At 42.3% G+C, this 20,440-nt stretch overlaps 1 protein-coding gene across 1 annotated transcript in view; it reads right to left on the reverse strand.

Annotated features, from left to right (window-relative positions):
* ST6GALNAC2 (ST6 N-acetylgalactosaminide alpha-2,6-sialyltransferase 2) overlaps positions 1–20,440 on the reverse strand; it is an 82,241-nt gene that overhangs the window by 13,904 nt on the left and 47,897 nt on the right. Inside the window, exon 5 of the mRNA XM_073563196.1 lies at positions 11,050–11,212. Coding sequence (XP_073419297.1) covers positions 11,050–11,212 — 163 coding nt within the window. The remainder of the gene's footprint in view (positions 1–11,049; positions 11,213–20,440) is intronic.

Below are 20,440 nucleotides of genomic sequence, written 5' to 3' on the forward strand. Positions count from 1 at the left end.
TAATCAGGCTCACTGCCTTTCTTTACCAGAAGAGGGAGTTCCTCGGGCCTCAGTAGTGAAGGGGAAAATGAACTCACAACAGTACCTCCCCCTTGAGGAGGGGTCACCGAACCCTCAATCACGCCACCAGGGCGATCAGGGTGAGCCCGATGAAAGACACCAACCAATCTTTTGGCATGAATATCAGAGGCAGAGACCCAGGAATTATCCTCCTGACCATATCCCTTCCACTTAACCAAATACTGGAGTCTCCGTCTAGCCAGACGGGAATCCAGTACTTTCTCTACCTCATATTCCATGTTACCTTCAACCAATACAGGGTCTGGAGGTGCGACCCCCGGAACAACAGGTTCAACAAACCTCTTCAACAAAGATTTATGGAACACATTATGGATTTTAAATGTGACAGGAAGAGCCAAACGAAAAGAGACTGGATTAATAATCTCCAAAATCTTGTAAGGTCCAATAAATCTAGGCTTAAACTTAGGAGAAGCCACCTTCATAGCAATATTTTTTGATGATAACCACACCATATCACCAACCTTAAATTGGGGACCAATGGTCCTATGTCGGTTGGAAAACCGCTGGGCCTTTTCCTGGGAGAGAGATAACTTATCCACCACTTGGTCCCAGATCTGGTGCATTCTCTCCACCACAGTGTCAACACCTGGGCAGGCAGAGGGCTCCACCTGCCCTGAAGAAAATCGAGGATGAAACCCAAAGTTACAAAAAAAAGGTGTCATCAAAGTGGCAGAACTAGCTCTATAATTTAAAGCAAATTCGGCCAAGGGCAAAAATGAAACCCAATCATCCTGATCAGCAGAAATAAAACATCTCAAATACGACTCCAAGGTCTGGTTTGTTCTCTCTGTCTGCCCATTGGTCTGAGGGTGAAAAGCAGAGGAGAAGGACAACTGAATTCCCAGCTTGGAACAGAAAGTTCTCTAAAATCTAGACACAAACTGGACTCCTCTGTCAGATACAATGTTCTCAGGAATCCCGTGCAAGCGAACCACCTGTTGTAAAAACAGGGGCACTAACTCAGAGGAAGACGGCAACTTAGGGAGTGGTACAAGATGAACCATCTTAGAGAACCTATCACAAATCACCCAAATAACAGTCATCCTTTGAGAGACAGGCATATCAGAGATGAAATCCATTGAAATATGGGTCCATGGCCTCTTGGGGACAGGCAAAGGCATCAACAACCCACTAGAGCGAGAACACGATTTAGACCGGGAGCACGTCCCACAGGACTGCACAAAATTCCTGACATCACGAGACAAGGAGGGCCACCAAAAAGACCGACTCACCAGATCTCTAGTACCAAAAATACCTGGATGACCAGCCAAAGCAGAGCAATGAACTTCAGACATCACTCTCTTCTTCCACTGGTCAGGAACATACAACTTTCCACTGGGACAACGCTCAGGTTTGTCCTCCTGGAACTCTTCCAGAGCACGTCTCAAATCGGGCGAGATGGCAGAAAGAACCACCCCTTCGCCTAAGATGGTAGCAGGCTTGGTCACCACAGGAGAATCAGCAAAGAAGCTCCTAGAGAGGGCGTCTGCCTTGACATTCTTAGTTCCAGGAAGAAAAGAAACCACAAAATCAAAACGTGTAAAAAACAAGGTCCACCTAGCCTGTCTAGGGTTCAAGCGCTTAGCCGACTCTAGGTAAATCAAATTCTTGTGGTCAGTGAGGACCACGACTTGATGCTTAGCTCCCTCCAACCAATGTCTCCACTCCTCAAATGCCCATTTCATGGCCAACAGTTCCCGATTCCCCACATCATAGTTACGTTCAGATGGAGAGAACTTTCGGGAAAAGAAAGCACAGGGATTCATTTTAGATGTTACAGGATCCTTTTGGGACAAAACAGCTCCTGCACCAATCTCAGAAGCATCCACCTCTACCTGGAACGGAAGAGAGACATCAGGTTGCCGCAAAACCGGGGCGGAGGTGAATCTTCGCTTCAGCTCCTGAAAGGAAGAAACAGCCTCCGGAGACCAATTTAACACATCAGCACCCTTCTTAGTCAAATCAGTCAATGGCTTGGCAATACTAGAAAATTTTGCTATAAATTTCCGATAAAAATTAGCAAAACCCAAAAACTTCTGGAGGGCCTTCAAAGAAGTGGGCTGAACCCAATCGTAAATGGCCTGCACCTTGGCCGGGTCCATTTCAAGAGTTGACGGGGACAAAATAAATCCCAAAAAAGAAATCCTCTGTACTCCAAAAAGGCATTTAGATCCCTTGACATACAGGGAATTCTCCCTCAAGATCCGGAACACAGTCCGAATATGTTCCACATGAGAATCCCAATCCTTGGAGAAGATCAAAATATCATCCAGATAGATAATCAAAAATTTATCGACAAAATCTCGGAAAATATCGTTCATGAAGCACTGGAAGACAGAAGGGGCATTAGTGAGCCCAAAAGGCATCACCAGGTACTCAAAATGTCCCTCCGGAGTATTAAATGCCGTCTTCCATTCATACCCATGCTTATTGCGAATAAGATTATACGCCCCCCTGAGGTCAAGCTTGGTAAACCAGCAAGCACCTTTAACTCTGGAGAATAGATCAGAAATCAGGGGTAACGGATACTGATATTTAACAGTAATTTTGTTGAGGGCACGATAATCAATACAAGGTCTTAATGATCCATCCTTTTTGGCTACAAAAAAAAAACGGCACCTAAGGGTGACGAGGATGGTCTAATATGACCCTTCTCCAACGCCTCCTTAATATAGGATCGCATAGCCTCGTGCTCGCGTACAGATAAATTGAAGAGCCGACCCTTGGGAAATTTACACCCCGGGCTCAGTTCAATTGCACAGTCATAACTCCTATGAGGAGGCAGAGATGCAGACTCATTCTCACTAAATACATCATAAAAGTCCGCCAAATAATCAGGAACATCATGCGACTGAGGAGAGGTGGAAAACACCGGAGCCTCACTAAAGGCACACCGACAACCCCAACTCACCACAGACACAGATTTCCAATCCAAAACTGGATTATGAATTTGTAACCAGGGAATACCCAGAACAATAGTATCATGCAGATTATGCAACACCAAAAATCTGCAATTTTCTTGATGGTCTGGGGCGACCCGCATTACCACCTGGGTCCAAAACTGAGGTTTATTTTTAGCCAAAGGAGTAGCATCAATCCCCCTCAAAGGGATAGGCGTCTGCAGAGGTGTCATCGGAAATCCACATCGTTTAGCAAAATCCAAGTCCATTAGGTTTAGGGCTGCTCCCGAATCCACAAAAGCCTTGGCGGAAAATGTGGACAGGGAGCAGATCAGAGTAATAGCCAGAAGAAACTTAGGTTGAACACCACCAACAGAAAACGTGTGTGCAAAGCGTTTCTCTCGTTTAGGACAGACAGAAATAATATGCGAGGCATCTCCACAGAAAAAACACAACTTATTACGCCTTCTGAATTCCTGACGCTGCTCTCTGGAAAAAACTCTATCACATTGCATAGGTTCAGACATTTGTTCAACAGGTGGCAACACCTCTCGTGCAGCTTTGCGTTCGCGCAAACGCCGATCAACCTGAATGGCTAATGACATAGAATCGTCAAGACCAGAGGGAACAGGAAATCCCACCATAGTATCTTTTACGGCTTCTGACAACCCCTTCCGAAAGAGAGCAGCCAAGGCATTATCATTCCAGGTAGTAAGTACTGCCCACTTTCGGAATTTTTGACAGTACAATTCTGCAGAATCATGACCCTGGTTCAATGCCAGCAGGGTCTTTTCAGCCTGATCCATGGCATTAGGTTCGTCATACAACAACCCCAAGGCCTGAAAAAATGCGTTCACATCAGTCAGAATAGGATCATCTGGTTTCAAAGAAAACGCCCAATCCTGGGGATCGCCACGCAGCAAAGAGATGACAATTTTAACCTGCTGCGTGGAGCTCCCTGACGAGTTAGGCTTCAAGGCAAAAAATAATTTACAATTATTTTTGAAATTCAAAAATTTAGACCGATCCCCAAAAAATACATCAGGTGTAGGAATCTTTGGTTCAGCAGCATGTGAATGAGCAAGGTAGGCGGAAATTCCCCGCACTTCCGCAGCGAGCTGCTCCACACGATCAGACAATTGCTTTATCTCCATTGAGAGAAAAAAAAATTCCCCCTACGGCCTCAGAGATATAGAGGAAAAAATATACACTTTTTTTTTTTTACAATTCTTTCCTGCTATTGAGTACCCTAGGATCTGCGGTATGGCGGGTGATTCTGTTATGATTGAGTCACCGTAGGAGGCAGACACAAAAAAAGAAGCTACGTCCAGAAAACCAGAGAAGTTGGCAACTATCAGATTGCAGACCCCTGAACCTATCAACACAACTAGCAGTAGCCGTGGGGGGTTCCTACGATGCCCTAGACCCCTCGATCACAGCCGGAGAGCTAAATAGCCTAAAGACAGAAAAGGAAATCTAAACTGCCCCAGAGCAGACCCCAAAGTAAAAGGCAGCCCCCAACATATAATGACGGTGAAGCAAGATGAAAAAACACTCACACAGATAGAAAGATAGGCTGAGCAAACGATGGGGCCCAAGCTAACTAAACAGAACAGGAAAGGAAGGTTGCTGTCTGCAATCTGCCAAAACCCTATCAAAGACATAAGCCAACAAGCTGATATGGAAAAAGACCCTGAAGCAGCTAGGCTTCAAAAACTAAATCAGCACTCAGGGATTTTCAGAAGACAGAGCTAAAGGAATTCAGCACACCCCAGCAGGGAATGGCAGAAATCCAGAAAAACAAAGCAAAACAAAGTCAAAGCACAAATGCAAAAAGCCGAGCAGAAAACTTAGCTTTAGAAGAGTAGGAATTCAGACTGGTCTCCAAGGATCCCACAGAGAAATCACCCGCAGGGCAGGGCGTCGGCAGCCTTATATCCAGTCAGTAACTCCACTCAGCCAGTCATCATCATCAGACTCAGGTGTTTGATAATCAGGCTCACTACCTTTCTTTACCAGAAGAGGGAGTTCCTCGGGCCTCAGTAGTGAAGGGGAAAATGAACTCACAACACTGTGGTATGTTCTGTACATGGTCAGACACAGGGGTGAGAGAGACAGAGCACAGGGGGGAGACAGCTCAAACACGTCAGCACATGAGGGGAGAACACAGCACAGGAAAGAGAGACAGCAGACAAGGGGGATAGCACATGGGGTCGACAGGTCAAAGAAGAGAGCCCAGATGGGAGAAGTCAGCACATTGGGAAAGAGAGCGTGGATAGGTGGGGGAGCACATGGGGGGGAAGAGATTATCAATGCTGCAAAGCCTGCCCCCATTGTGACATTACCACCATCTAGTTTTTTAATAAATATCAAGATTAGCCCGTAACCTTGTCCAAGCTTTTAATTTTGGCCCTCTGTGTTTTTGAGTTTGACATCCCTCCCACTCTAGCTACTGCGATAATGCTCATGCTCCTCCTCACTTCATAATAGCACTTAGCATATATTAAACACTTGTACTCTGACCCTACCTACAACAAGACCTGTGACCACAATCAACCTACACATCCTCTACTTACAATGTGTATTGAAGAACAATGCCTGCACCACACTTTTATTTGTTGCAAGTATTCCTTGTGATAAAAAGGTTTGGCACTAAATAAATCATACAAGGTGTTTTTTCTGGTTCACTATTTGCGTATAGATGGGCCAAATTCTTAAAGATTCATTACACAGGTCAACGAAAAAAATTTTTTTTTCTGGTGTCCAAAATATTTTAATGAATTTGGGGTATTTTTGGGGTGCTGATTCTGAATATGTCATCAGTTTTGCCAGATTGGCTCAAGTTTTTGAGATTTTTGGTATCTTATTTATAGCACTTGTTGGTAAATGCGACGCATCATCTCATTAATTTCTTTGGATTAGTACTTGAACTGAGCAGTTCTCAATATAGTTTTGTGTTAATTAGTGTTCTAAAAGTTTGTTCATAGCTTGATTTTTGCACTAACTTTATGTTGTTGTCTGTTTTCCAGTGAAAAGCATGAACTCATCATGAAGAAGTTGTCTTAACGATCCAGACTCATTCTGTTACATTTGTGGTGAATATACACTGCCAAAACATAGAAGAAACATAACAGACTTCGTAAAAAAAGTGTATTTTGCCTATTTTGGGGTTATGCTTGGGGACCAAGACAAGTTTTGGGCACCACACATAGTGTGCAAAGCATGTATCGAATTATTACGAAAATGGAGCAAAGGACAAAGAAAAAGCTTCAAATTTGGTGTTCCAATGGTGTGGAGAGAGCCAAAAAATCATCATGATGACTGTTATTTCTGTGCAGTGCAAGTGCAAGGATTCAATAAGCATAAGAAACGAAAATGGGAGTAACATGGAATCTGCAAGAAGGCCTGTCCCTCATTGTGAAGATGTGCCTGTACCTGTGTTTACCATAAATAACAGTCATCATGATGATTTTTTGGCTCTCTCCACACCATTGGAACACCAAATTTGAAGCTTTTTCTTTGTCCTTTGCTCCATTTTCGTAATAATTCGATACATGCTTTGCACACTATGTGTGGTGCCCAAAACTTGTCTTGGTCCCCAAGCATAACCCCAAAATAGGCAAAATACACTTTTTTTACGAAGTCTGTTATGTTTCTTCTATGTTTTGGCAGTGTATATTCACCACAAATGTAACAGAATGAGTCTGGATCGTTAAGACAACTTCTTCATGATGAGTTCATGCTTTTCACTGGAAAACAGACAACAACATAAAGTTAGTGCAAAAATCAAGCTATGAACAAACTTTTAGAACACTAATTAACACAAAACTATATTGAGAACTGCTCAGTTCAAGTACTAATCCAAAGAAATTAATGAGATGATGCGTCGCATTTACCAACAAGTGCTATAAATAAGATACCAAAAATCTCAAAAACTTGAGCCAATCTGGCAAAACTGATGACATATTCAGAATCAGCACCCCAAAAATACCCTAAATTCGATGAAATATCTTTGGCACCAAAAATGCTGTTGACCAGTGTTATCAGACAATTACATATTGATTAAATCAGATTTTTTTGTGCTAAACGAGTTTTTATATTTGGGCAATTTTGTGTAAACATATCACAATTTGCATTAAAAATAAAAAAATAAATCTTGCAATTTTCACACTGTCTACTGGGGCTTTTTTGTGCTCCTATGTCCTTTTATTTAACCCCTTCATGACATACGCCGTACATGTTCCTCCCTTTGATGTGGACTCCAGCGCTGAGCCCACATCTTTTCTGGCACATATCAGCTGTTTTGAACAGCTGACATGTGACCTGAACAGTAGTGGTTGGAATCGCGATCCACCTGCGGCTGTTAACATGTTAAATGCCGCTGTCAATCTCTGACAGTGGCATTTAATGTTATCACGCCAGAAACGCATCACTAATTCCACCCATTGGTGACTCCGTCATATGATCGTGGATCACCGATGGGTCGTCATGACAATCAAAGCTCTCCAGCAGACCTCTATGGTTGTCATAGCCAGATTGTTATGAGTGTTGCCCAATGGTTGGCGCTCATAGCAAGTCAGCATTTCTGCTACACAGATCTGATCATCGCCTGTGTGTAGCAGAGGCGATTGGATTATCACAGCTTCTAGTCTCCCATGGAGACTTTTGATGCAAATGAAAAGTAAAAATTTTTTTTAAAAATATTAAAAAAATAAAAAATAAAACTTTAAATCACCCCCATTAGCCCCATTCAAAATAAAACAATTTTAAAAAATTAAAATATACACATATTTGGTATTGCCACATTCTGAACTGCCCAATCTATCAAGCTATAAAAGAATTAATCTGATTGGCAAACAGCATAGTGAAAAAAGTCAAATCGCCAGTATTACATTTTTTTGGTCGCTGTAACTTTGCATTAAAATGCAATAACGTGCGATTAAAAGATTGTATCCACACCAAAATGGTATCAGTAAAAACACCAGCTTGACACGCAAAGAATAAACCCTCACCCAACCTCAGATCATGAAAAATGGAGACGCTACGGGTCTCGGAAAATAATGCAATTGCTTTTTTTTTTTTTAACAAACTTTTGATTTTTTTTCACCTTTTAAATAAAAAACAATCTATACATGTTTGGTGTGTATGAACTTATAATGACCTGGAGAATCATAATGGTGGGTCAGTTTTAGCATTTGGTGAACATGGTAAAAAAAATTCCAAAAAACAGTTGTAGAGTTGCACTATTTTTGCAATTTCACGGCACTTGGAATTTTTCCCCATTTTCGAGTACACGACATGGTAAAACCAATGGTGTTGCTCAAAAGCACAACTCCTCCCGCAAAAAACAAGCCCTCACATGGCCATATTGACAGAAAAATAATAAAAAGTTATGGCTCTGGGAAAAAGAGGAGCGAAAGCGAAAAAAGGCTGCGGGTTAAGGAAACAACATATGTACAGAACCATAATGCTCAAACCCTGACCCTATCTTTTGTTTTGAAAGCTTGTCTAATGACCCTGTGAAAAAGTCATTGTGAAGGGAGTGGAGCAGGATCAGCTGTGACATCTCCTATTGTGAATGGTGGATCCTGTGTCATCAGCTGTGCTTTTAGTAGAGATGTGCAAATTTGTTTGGATTTTGTCTCCGAGTCTGATTTTGACATATTCAAGCCATATTCGAACAACATTCATTCCGAATTTATGTCTTATGATAGGTTCCGAACATATTCGGTAATTTCGACTCCCATTGACTCTAATGACGTGTTCTACGAATATTGCAAAAACAATACTCACTGCCGATCGTATTCGAACTGAATCCGAACAAATTCGCTCATCTCTAATTTTTAGCTGTTACCTAGTATTGGTATCCTCCTTGTACTGGAAAAAAAATCTTATAAACTCCTCCTGAAAGGACAGCAAGTATGAGTCTAAAAAATACCCAGTGGTCAGTGTGAAAATTGCAAAATGACTATTAAATAAATAAATAAATATCATGATATAAAAAAATAACATTCAAACAAAAAAGGAAGCACACTGTAGCGCCATAGCAGCAGGGCCACCACCCCTCCACAGAGATATAGATTTCCGTCTAAGGAGAGGATTTACATAGGTTCCAATACAGATGAAGACTTTAGTCTAAGTGAGGATTGGCATTAGGTTAGGGTCCTGGAATGCCAGAAACACCTTACCGTGGCTCCAGGTAAACATAAATTTGACATTTTATGCGCTAAGCTTTCTCAATTTTTCATATTTCTAATGCAGTAATGCAATTCATTTTTCATATTTCATGTTTGCATGCCATGGCGCTACAGTGTGCTTCCTTTTCTGTTTGAATGTATATGAGTTGGTGACGCTAGGTTAAGCACCTTTTCACACTTAATTGGATGTGACTGTCAGTTTTTTAAAAAATGAAAAAAATGACATTGTGTTACACCCGATCCCCGTCCTGGCACTGCGCCCAGGTCTGCCACTGTTACACCTGGCCCCCGTCCTGGCGCTGCGTCCACACTGCGCATGCACGAGAACTGTTGTCACAGCACAGGCACCCGACAACATGTAACGGCGGCAAATACAAAAGAAGGAGGCGGTGTAGAGGGGGCTTGATGGACAGCTGGGAGGCAGCGACACTACATACCTCTGTGACAGGATGCAGGTATGAGGAACGATTTATAAAAGTCGATAATTCAGCGTTACAAGGGATCAGAATCAGAAGAGCCACCTTCACAGAATGCAGCCCTAGTGCTGCTGAAGGTGGCTCTTTTAGTGAAAAACGCCCTGGGGGGGGTGACAGGTTCCCTTTAATGAGAAAATTCACAGGTCTGATACAGGTCTAAGGATATGTCTCATGTGAGGGGGTGTAGCAGTAGTTGCACTCATGTGGTTGTCTCCAAATCACTCCCTGACATGTCATCCTGAATTTATATTATCAGCCTAAACATTCAAGAATAGCTAAATATCTGATCTGGGTAATGTGTAATGTCAAATATTATGATTAATAAAGGCTATAAATGATTATACATAACTTCACTTTACAGTTGTAGCCATAAGTATTGCAGCAGCTCATCGATAAGGAGTGTGAAAGGTTTATTGTCCTGTGAGTGAGGACATGTTTGTCCATGTCCATGTTTGTGATGCCCCCAAATGGTCTGAGGAGCACATTCCTTAGTTGATATATAAAAGACATCTTTCTATATTTTGATGTGTCAGTTCTCATTTATGCATGTATGTTTGAGCCTTTTTGATATGTTTTTTTTTCTTACTTATACGCATGCTATTGGGTCTAAAAATAATTTTAAAATTGGGTTTCGTTAAAAATTTTGCACTGCCTCCTACCAGGCACAGGGCTTGGCACTCAGCTGCTCTTCTGTTAATTCTCTAGTAAATGTAGGAATAAACTGACAACTGGGAGTTAACATTCTTCTGGGTACAATAATAATTGGGCAGATTCAAAGTGTTTAGAGACTCATCACCCAATTAATGATGTGAATGGTTAAAACCTACATGTCAGTTTAATCATGCATTTCCAGGAGGATTAAGTAGAAAATAATTATTTTTGGGGGGGTTAATTGAAATATTTAGCACTAAAACGTGTCAGAAGAGCTGACACCATTTTTCAAAATACATACCACATAAATTATTTAATACATCGCCTAGATCTGAAGAGACAAGTATATTTATTATGGAAATCCAAGCTAAAATGGCGGTATGGTATAATCCTGATTTTAAAATGAGCATCTTATGAGTACAACATAAAATGTACATTTAAATATTAAGTAGGTTGAACTTTCGAAAAGAATTATGCAGTCATTCTGACATGAATTGTAAGAGTAAGTACACCAGTCTCATCAGATGTAAGAGATCAATGTAATAATATATGCAGTTGATGTTGTGAAATTGCTGCCAGAACCAATTTAAAATGATTGTACACACGTGTGTTATTCTATTCACTCACTCTGGATGTGGTTTATTTTTTGCTTTGGTTTTCCAAAATTGTAGCAAGTGAATTTTACTTCATTTTCAAAAAACGTGAAAACTCTGCCAAAACATTCATATGCATTCATCCTCATACCTGAAAACATAGTCATGGTTATCGATCTCATTCCCCATTCCGGAACCATTTAAGATCCCGCCATTTCCCACCACTGCGCAGCGAACGCATCCCATAGGAGATTGCCAATCAAACAGTTTCTTGTTTGCAGAGTCATTAAGAAGCTTTAATGTGGACGCAATATCTAAGGGGAAAAATGGGAAAGATGGGACAATTCATATGAGACCAATTCTTTAAAATGAAGAAACAGAAACATTAGTATTTTAGAAGCAGTTGCCATTTCTGTAATTGGAACAATTCTTCATTTTGTACATCAGCAGAACATTGGACAGCAGACAATTATGGCAAGAAGCCTTCGTGTCTGAATGGTGACAACTACTGTACGACGTTACAAAAGTAATGAATCACATTATATTCTGAGCACTAGGCAGTCTCAAGTGGAATGTTTCTAGCTAGTAACCTATCCTCAGAGCTTTGCATCAAAAATGTAATATATAGATATTCATTTTCTTGCTTGTTTCTGTTGTGGCATATATATTTTATGCAGGTAATGGATAAAAAAACAAGAAACAGGTAGGAGACAAAGAAAAGTCAGAATCACGCATTAGTTATACTGTATCTCCTGGCACAGACAGAACTTGAATGCTGTAGCAATGAACGTGAACACAATGGCATTTGATTGGCTGCAGTGGTCAAATTATGATCCCAGTTGAAAGAGATAGTCAGGAGACCTGGCATGGATATTGGTAATAGTGTGGAGGAGCCTGTCTCAAAGAAATGGACAATCCGTTTAAGCCTTCAGAAACCTTCCTGAAAGCAGACGTCTCATAAAGCTTCTTGACTCTGAGCCTGACGCTGGGATTTTTTGGCATTCGACTGAGGACTGGTTTCCAAACGAACATTCAGAGACCAGAAAGAAGGACGTGGGTTGTTATGAATATGAAGTATGACTAAGAGGTAAAAATTTTCAGCAACTATTTTGTGGCAAATTTGCTGTTATCAGATCTCTCTCTTGCAATGGGCTTTTTACCAATGGCTAGGACATACTTACATACTGTTAAAATACGCAATGATCCTCGCTAATCACTGTCAGTTCATAGAAAACCATGACCAATAGATAGACAAACTATATCAGAAAAATGTGTAACTGTTGTTTAAGGAATTTCTCATTTTAAGCAAAGCAGACCCCAACAAAGTTATATGGCCCTACCCCACTGCAGCTCCGTCACCCCGCTGCTTCTGTGGTCTCCGGCTTTTGACTGTCGTGGTGTTGTCACTTCAATATCTCGTATTACTGCTGCAGCCAATCACTGAGCTCAGCAATTCAGCTGTTGTAGGCAGTGCTGAGCTCAGTGATTGGTTGCAGCGATAATGCAAGGTCTTGACCTGATGTCACCGCAGCAGCCAAAACACAGAGAGCAGAGTTGCTGGTGCTGGAGCGTGATGGGAGTGCCTGTGTGTGTAGGGAAGGTGACCTGACGGACGGACTTGTCTGTAGGAAGAAGGGATGCTGGGTGCACTGTAGATGGACGTTTATAATAATAGAAGGGAAACAGCTGGGGGAATAGGAGTGCATTAATTAAGTTTGACCACAAGATGGCAGGGGGGAGCATGAGAACAGGACTTTACAGCAGTTTAGGGCTACGAAAACACTTAGTCATGGGGGGTAGGGAGACAGAAACCCAGGAGGGGATTTCCCGAGGAGTGAGATAAATAGGACAGGAGAGGGTTCCAGTCCTGGGAGGAGCTCTCAGGAGGAGAAGAGACAGTGAAGGAGAATGAACAATAGCGGAGAGCTCGACCAGGGGACTGAGGAGAAGAGACAGTCAGGGGGGTGGCCCCGACATGAAGAACCGCAGAATAGACGAGGCCCCAGGGGTACCAAACTGACGATGACCTCGGACTGGTGAAGCGATGGCGGTAGATAGGCCTAGGGCATCCCCAGTGAAAGAGCCGTGAGGAACATCACTATGACAGAAGGAAGGTGCAGGTACCCGGGCCTGAATACGGAGAGCTGTAAAGGTGCTGCGGTGTATGGCTACGGTCGCCAGGAGGACGGCCAATAAACTCAGACCTGTTGTACCCGAAAATCTGCCTCCGTCTCGTCTCTGTGTCGTCTGTGCGCAGTAAGCAGTGGACCACCCCCCAATCTGGGCAACTACTACATGTGTGTGAGGGGGAAGTATTATTTTACTTCCTTAGTTTGACATGTCTGTAAGGGTAAGTGCACACATAGTTTTTTGTCTCTGCGGATTTTGTAGAGAAAACCGCAGGTAAATCCGCAGGACAAAGACCTGCGGTTTATCTGCGGTTTATCTACGGTTTTGCCCTGCGGTTTTACACCTCATAATGGATGAGGTGTAAAACCGCAGCGTTTCTGCACCAAACAATTGACATGCTGCGCTTTGAAAACCGCAGCAAAACCGCGGGGAAAAAAACGCAGCATGTGCACAGCTTTTTTTTATTTCCATAGGAAATAAAGGTACTGTACAACGCGGCAGAATCTGCTGCGTTTCTGCAGAGCCAAAAAGGCTGCGGAAACGCAGCAGAAACCGCAAAGTGTGCACATACCCTAAATGTTTGGGGTCCTCTACTTTAAGTGGAAAACCACTTTAATATGATAAATAATCTTTATTCCCTGAAGCTGTAATGAACGTTTTATGCTGATTAGTGATGGGCGAACCCCTGGATGTTCGGGTCCGGCGGGTTTGGCCGAACAGTTAAACAAAAGTTCGGTTCTGGTACCAGAACGGTACCCAACCCCAGACCATATTCACATGAATGGAGGGCCCGAACATCTGTCATTTGCCACCCTGTCATCTGCATGACATGTTTACTGGCTCTGAACGGTGGCAAGAACAGTAGGTGTTCGATACAGAAGGTGTTCGATTTTCCAGCAAATGTTACTATTAGGGATCGCCCATCTTTAATCCTGATATTCGGATGATTTAATAAAAGTGTACACATCCAGGATAGTTTATACAGAATGAGAATCTGTAAATCAGAGAAGATTTATATTTGCTCCCAAAAAGGTAGCTCTAGAGCACTCTCAGACTGGTAGAATACAAGTTCAGGACATTTGCACTGTACATAGCATTCAGCTCACCTACGCTGCTGATTTTCATGCATATTATGTCTTTATTTCCTTTCTGCTCTGCTCTTATGAATCTGCTTTTTTGTTCTGTCCCTTTCTGATTCTGGCTTTGATTTGTATCATAACCCTATAACTTCTGTGGAAAAGCTCTTTCTGTATCTGAATTTCTCGCCTGCATCTATTATCCATTTCTTCCATTTTCTTTGACCCTGAGTTTAACTGCTTATGTTTCTTAAAATATTTTTATCTTTCACATCTATCTTGGAAATTTAGCCGAAAGAATCCAGAATGAACCAGTCACATAAGACATGGAAAATACATTTTGGTGCCAAGGCTTGAGATCTACAGTAAATTCCAGTATTATGATTGTCATGATATAAGCACTGCCACCAAATCGATTCACAGTCCACGTCAGAAAATCACGCCACAACAATGACATCGCACCAGGCTGGTAAATCAAAAGAAGAGCCACAGAAGACGTCAGGTATAAGGTGGTTCTCAGGGCTTCGGAACAGAGGGTATAGGTTACTGACGTGGCCGATGGACCGAACACTGCCAACTGATATATATTAAAATTAAATTAAAATCTCAAGAACTCTGACATTGTGATAAATGCATACAATCATTCAAAATGACTTTTTCCAGTAAAGATAAAGCTTAATTGGCAAATGATTGCATGACCAAAAGTTGAAGTGCAGCCTCAACATAAAGAAATTTAGGGTAGAAAAATGTAACCCTAAAAGTTAGTGGTAGCTGCTAGACTTTTTTGACCTGAATGTTGTTTAGGTTTATAAGCTCTTAAGTTTATTTATGTGTATGATTACTGAGGTCTACATCTTGCCAGAGTTACTGTTAGCAGCATTCAAAGATGCTCTGCAGAAACCACTTGTGATATCAAGCTGATGACAGGAGCTGTTTATTAACTCCTATGAAGGATTGTTGTGGTCATTATCTGTGAGCTGTGCAGAGGTTGCTGTGCATGATGGGGGAGGTGGGGAACGGTAACCATCACTTACTATGAGAGGACAAGTGCTGCTGTGAATGTTTGTAATGAGACAACCTTCACTTCTGCTGTGCTGATTACTTTGCTATACTGTGCTAGGTATGCTGTGCTGAGTTAGCTCTGTTGTACTGTGGTAGCTTTGCCATACTGTACTAGGTCTGATCTCACTTGGCGACGTACCAGCGATCCCGATAACGATACGACCTAGTAGGGATCGCTGGTGCGTCGCTACGTGGTCGCTGGTGAGATGTCAAACAGTAAGATCTCAACAGCGGCGCAGCAACGATATGGAACGATACGACGGTTGTTGGGACCCTGTCTCTCAGACCTGAAGTATTGAGGTCGCTCGTTGTTGTCCCTGTCAAACACAGCGAGGCATGCTGGTCAGTGGGACACCAGCGATCAAAAAATGGCCCAGGACTTTTGAGCACGATCAGCAACATTGCAGCAGGGGCCCGATCACCGCTAGGTGTCACACGTAACGAGATCGCAGGCGAGATCGCTGCTGCGTCACAAAATCGGTGACGCAACAGCCATCTCGCTAGCGATCTCGCTATGTGAGACGGGGGCTTAAAGCTGTGCATGATTATGAGAGTAAAGTGTCAGTCATTACAGATCACAATGGTAATATCCTTCTGTATTTTAAAAGTAACTATCATTTGAATATAGGAGATTGGAGATGACAGGAGCTACGGATAAGATTCTATGTAGACGAGAGAGGAGCTTAGAGACAGAGCTCCTCCATCCTCCTCTCCTTTATATCTAGATAAAATCTTATCAGTAGCAGATGCCATCTCCTATTTCAGTAATGGGACAGTCTGTCTTCACTGAATACAGATTTTACCTCAAAATTGAGAATTTTGATAATGATTGTAGAATATTATCAGAGAAAGGAGCTAATTTTTCTTCTAAGATACATTATAAAGTTTCAAATGTTCATGCGCACAATTGATTTATCAAATAAAAATTAAAATGATGGTTACTCTTTAACCCCTTTACCCCCAAGGGTGGTTTGTACGTTAATGACCGTGCCAATTTTTACAATTTTGACCACAGTCCCTTTATGAGGTAATAACTCTGGAACACTTCCATGGATCCCAGTGATTCGACACTGTTTTTTCATGACATATTGTACTTCATGTTAGTGGTAAAATTGCATTCATATAACTTGCAGTTATTTGTGAAAAAAACGGAAATTTGGCGAAAATTTTAAAAATTTCGCAATTTTCCAACTTTGAATTTTTATGCCCTTAAATCACAGAGATCTGGCACACAAAAAACTTAATAAGTAACATTTCCCACATGTTTACATCAGCACAATTTGGGAATCAAAATTTTTTTGGTTAGGAAGTAATAAGGGTTAAAAGTTGACAAGCGATTTCTCATTTTTACAACACCATTTTATTTTTAGGGACCACATCACATTTGAAGTCACTTTGAGGGGTCTTTATGATAGAAAATAACCAAAAGTGACACCATTCTAAAAACTGCACCCCTCAAGGTGCTCAAAACCACATTCAAGAAGTTTATTGACCCTTCAGGTGCTTCACAGGAATTTTTTTAATGTTTAAAAAAAATGAACATTTAACTTTTTTTCACAAAAAAATTACTTCAGGTCCAATTTTTTTAATTTTACCAAGGGTAACAGGAGAAAATGTACTGCAAAAGTTATTGTGCAATTTGTTCTGAGTACGCTGATACCTGATATGTGGGGGGGAACCACTGTTTCAGCGCATGGAGCTCGAAAGGGAAGGAGGACTGTTTGACTTTTTCACTGCAAAATTGACTGGAATTCAGATCGGACACCATGTCGCGATTGGAAAACCCCTGATGTGCCTAAACAGTGGAAATCCCCCACAAATGACACCATTTTGGAAACTAGACTCCCCAAGGAACTTATCTAGATGTGTGGTGAGAACTTTAAACCCCCAAGAGCTTCACAGAAGTTTATAACGTACAGCCGTACAATTAAAAAAATCATATTTTTTCCACAAAAATGATCTTTTCACCCACAATTTTTATTTTCCCAAGGGTAACAGGACCCCAAAAGTTATTGTGCAATTTGTCCTGAGTACGCTGATACCCCACATGTGGGTGTAAACCACTATTTGGGCGCATGGCAGAGCTCGAAAGGGAAGCAGCGCCATTTGACTTTTTTGACTGGAAGGGCTTCTCGGAAGTTTATAACGCCCAGGCGTGAACACACAAAAATCATATTTTTTCCACAAAGATGACCTTTTAGTCCCCAATTTTTTTCTTTTCCCAAGGGTAACAGGAGAAATTTGTTGTCCAATTTGTCCTGAGCATGCTGATATCCCATATGTGGGAGAAAACTACTGTATGGGCACATGACTCGCCCCCAGAGGCCGTGGGGTACTCGGTGCCGGGCCCGTTGATTTCAATGGGAGATGTCACAGCGGCAGTAACCCGGTCCGTGGCCTCAGGCGGTCAATGTAAAAGGGGTAGAGTGATGGGGTTAAGTTGTTGAGATGATTCGTGACGCCACCTGTGGTTTCTGGTCAGTTTGACCAGCGCTGCAGGGTTGCTTCTCTGGGACGGATGGTGTGGTGCAGCAATGATGTTGAAGCTCCCCACAGGTGGAGCTGTAGTCCCACGGGTGTAAGGCGCAAGAATAAGTGGAGGACGCAAGGGCATGTAGTTCCAAGGCTTTACTCACAGTCTGGTGCACACAGATGCCCGCTTCGGTGCCGTGTCCTCCAGGTCAGGGGCTCAGCCAACTCCCAGGCAAGGTAAAGTACACCTTTCCAGCACTCCTCCAACATGTGCCTTCTCTGAACGTCTCCACACTAGCGCCTAATCTGAAGTACTTGTACTTGCGTATTAAACTCAAGTTCCTTCTTCTTGATGTTACTTAGAACTCTACATGTATGGCAGATAGCTGTAGCCTGCTTCGGGGACTCATTGCTATCATGACCCGGCTCACCCACGTTGCTGTTTTGCCCCCAAGTCTTAGATGGGAATAAAGTGGTGACGACTTCTATTCCTCCGGTTTCTGCTGCAGGAACATCAGTATCCATACAACCTCGGGAACCGTACTCCGGCCATGCGCTGCAAACTTGAGGAAGGGCTCTGCTCTGACCCTAGTTCTTAGTTCTCTTTTTCTCCTTACGTTCCGTACTAAACTATCTTCCTTCTATAAAATCAGGCTTTCTATGGCTCTTTCCTGTGCCAGCAGCTCCAGGTCACAGGAGTCTGCTGCAGCACTTCCTTCACTCCATCCCTCTCAGGGGATCTTCTCTCACAGACTGACTTTTTCCTAATATTCTCCCGCTCTCTTGTGCAGTCTAAGCTCCACCCACCTCCCAGCACTCTTCGTGTTCCAAGCAGGGAGCCACAAAGGTTGCTCTGCTACACTACTGGTGTGCGTGTTGGATGTGAGTGTTGAAGTGTGGTCAGGTGTCTCCACCTAACCTGGATAGTGGGGTACCACACCTCAGGAGGAGGTGCAGCACCTCTGTGGCGACTGAACCCTCAGGGGTGCCACACACACGTCGGGGCTCGGAAGGGAAGTAGTGATGTTTTGGAATGCAGACTTGGATGGAATGGTCTGCAGGTGTCATGTTGCCTTTGGAGAGCCCCTGATGTGCCTAAACTGTGGAAACTCCCCACAAATGACCCCATTTTGGAAACTAGACCCCCCAAGGAACTTACCTAGATGTGTGGTGAGCACTTTGAACCCCCAAGTGCTTCACAGAAGTTTATAACGTAGAGCCGTAAAAATAAAAAAATAATATTTTTTACCACAAAAATGATATTTTTGCCCCAAATTTTTTATTTTCCCAAGGGTAACAAGAGAAATTGGACCCCAGTAGTTGTTTTGCAATTTGTCCTGAGTAGGCTGATACCCCATATGTGGGGGTAAACCACTGTTTGGGCACATGGCAGAGCTTGGAATGGAAGGAGCACCGTTTGACTTTTTCAACGCAGAATTGGCTGGAATTGAGATCAGATGCCATGCTGTGTTTGGAGAGCACTTGATGTGCCCAAACAGTGGAAACTCCCCAATTCTAACTCCAACCCTAACCCCAACACACTCCTAACCCTAATCTCAGCCCTAACCCTAGCCCTAATTCTAACTCTAGCCCTAACCCTAATGGGAAAATGAAAATAAACATATTTTTTAATTTTATTATTTTTTCCTAACTAAGGTGGTGATAAAGGGGGGTTTGATTTACTATTTATGGTGGGTTTTTATGTTTGGCAGCAGTCATACTATAAAAGATGCTTTATATTGTAAAAATAGTTTTTGCATCACCACATTTTGAGAGCTATAATTTTTCCATATTTTGAGCCACCGAGTCATGTGAGGTCTTATTTTTTGCGCGACGAATTGACTTTTTTATTGGCACCATTATCGGGCACGTAACATTTTTTGATCACTTTTTATTTCGATTTTTGGGACGCAGAATGAACAAAAACCAGCATTTCATGAATTTCTTTTGGGGGGTGCGTTTACACCATTCATCATGTGGTAAAATTGATAAGGGGGTTTTATTCTTTGGGTCAGTACGATTACAGCAATACCTTATTTATGTCTTTTTTTATGCTTTGGAGCTTTTATGCGATGAAAACAATTTTATATAAAAAATGATTATTTTTGCATCGCTTTATTCTGCGAGCTATAACTTTCTTATTTTGATGATGATGCTGTATGGCAGCTCATTTTTTGCTGACGTTTTCAGTGGCACCATGGTTATCTATATCCATCTTTTTGATCGCACGTTATTGCTCTTTTTGTTTGGCGGTATGATGATAAAGCATTGCTTTTTGCTTTGTTTTTTATTTTTTAAGGGGTTCACAAAAGGGGTTAACTAGTGGGACAGTTTTATAGGGCGGGTTGCTATGGACGCGGCAATACTAAATATGTGTACTTTTATTGTTTTTTTTATTTTCAAAAAATGAATTTATTAGGGAATATTTTTTTTTAATTTATTTAGGGATTTTTTTATAAATTATTTTTACACTTTTTTTTAACATTACTTTATTGTCCCGGGGGGGGACATCACTGTAATGTGTCAGATCACTGATCTGACAGTTTGGACAGCACTCTGTTAGATCAGCGATCTGACAGGCGCTGTACAGGCTTCCTCCGTGCTTGCTCTCTGCAGGCACTGAGAAAGCCGCCTCCCTGCAGGCCCCCGCGGCCATCAAGGATCCGGCGGCCTGCAGGGAAGGAGGCCCCCAGAGCAACAATGCACATCGCGCTGCTTCGGGCGTCTCAGGGAAGCATGGAGGAAGCCCCCTCCCTGCCGATGCTTCCCTAATCCCCTGGTACACTGCGATCATGTTTGATC

This window comes from Dendrobates tinctorius, unplaced genomic scaffold (genome assembly GCF_039654945.1).
Source record: "Dendrobates tinctorius isolate UK_male_01 unplaced genomic scaffold, ASM3965494v1 ptg000383l, whole genome shotgun sequence".
NCBI lineage: Eukaryota > Metazoa > Chordata > Amphibia > Anura > Dendrobatidae > Dendrobates > Dendrobates tinctorius.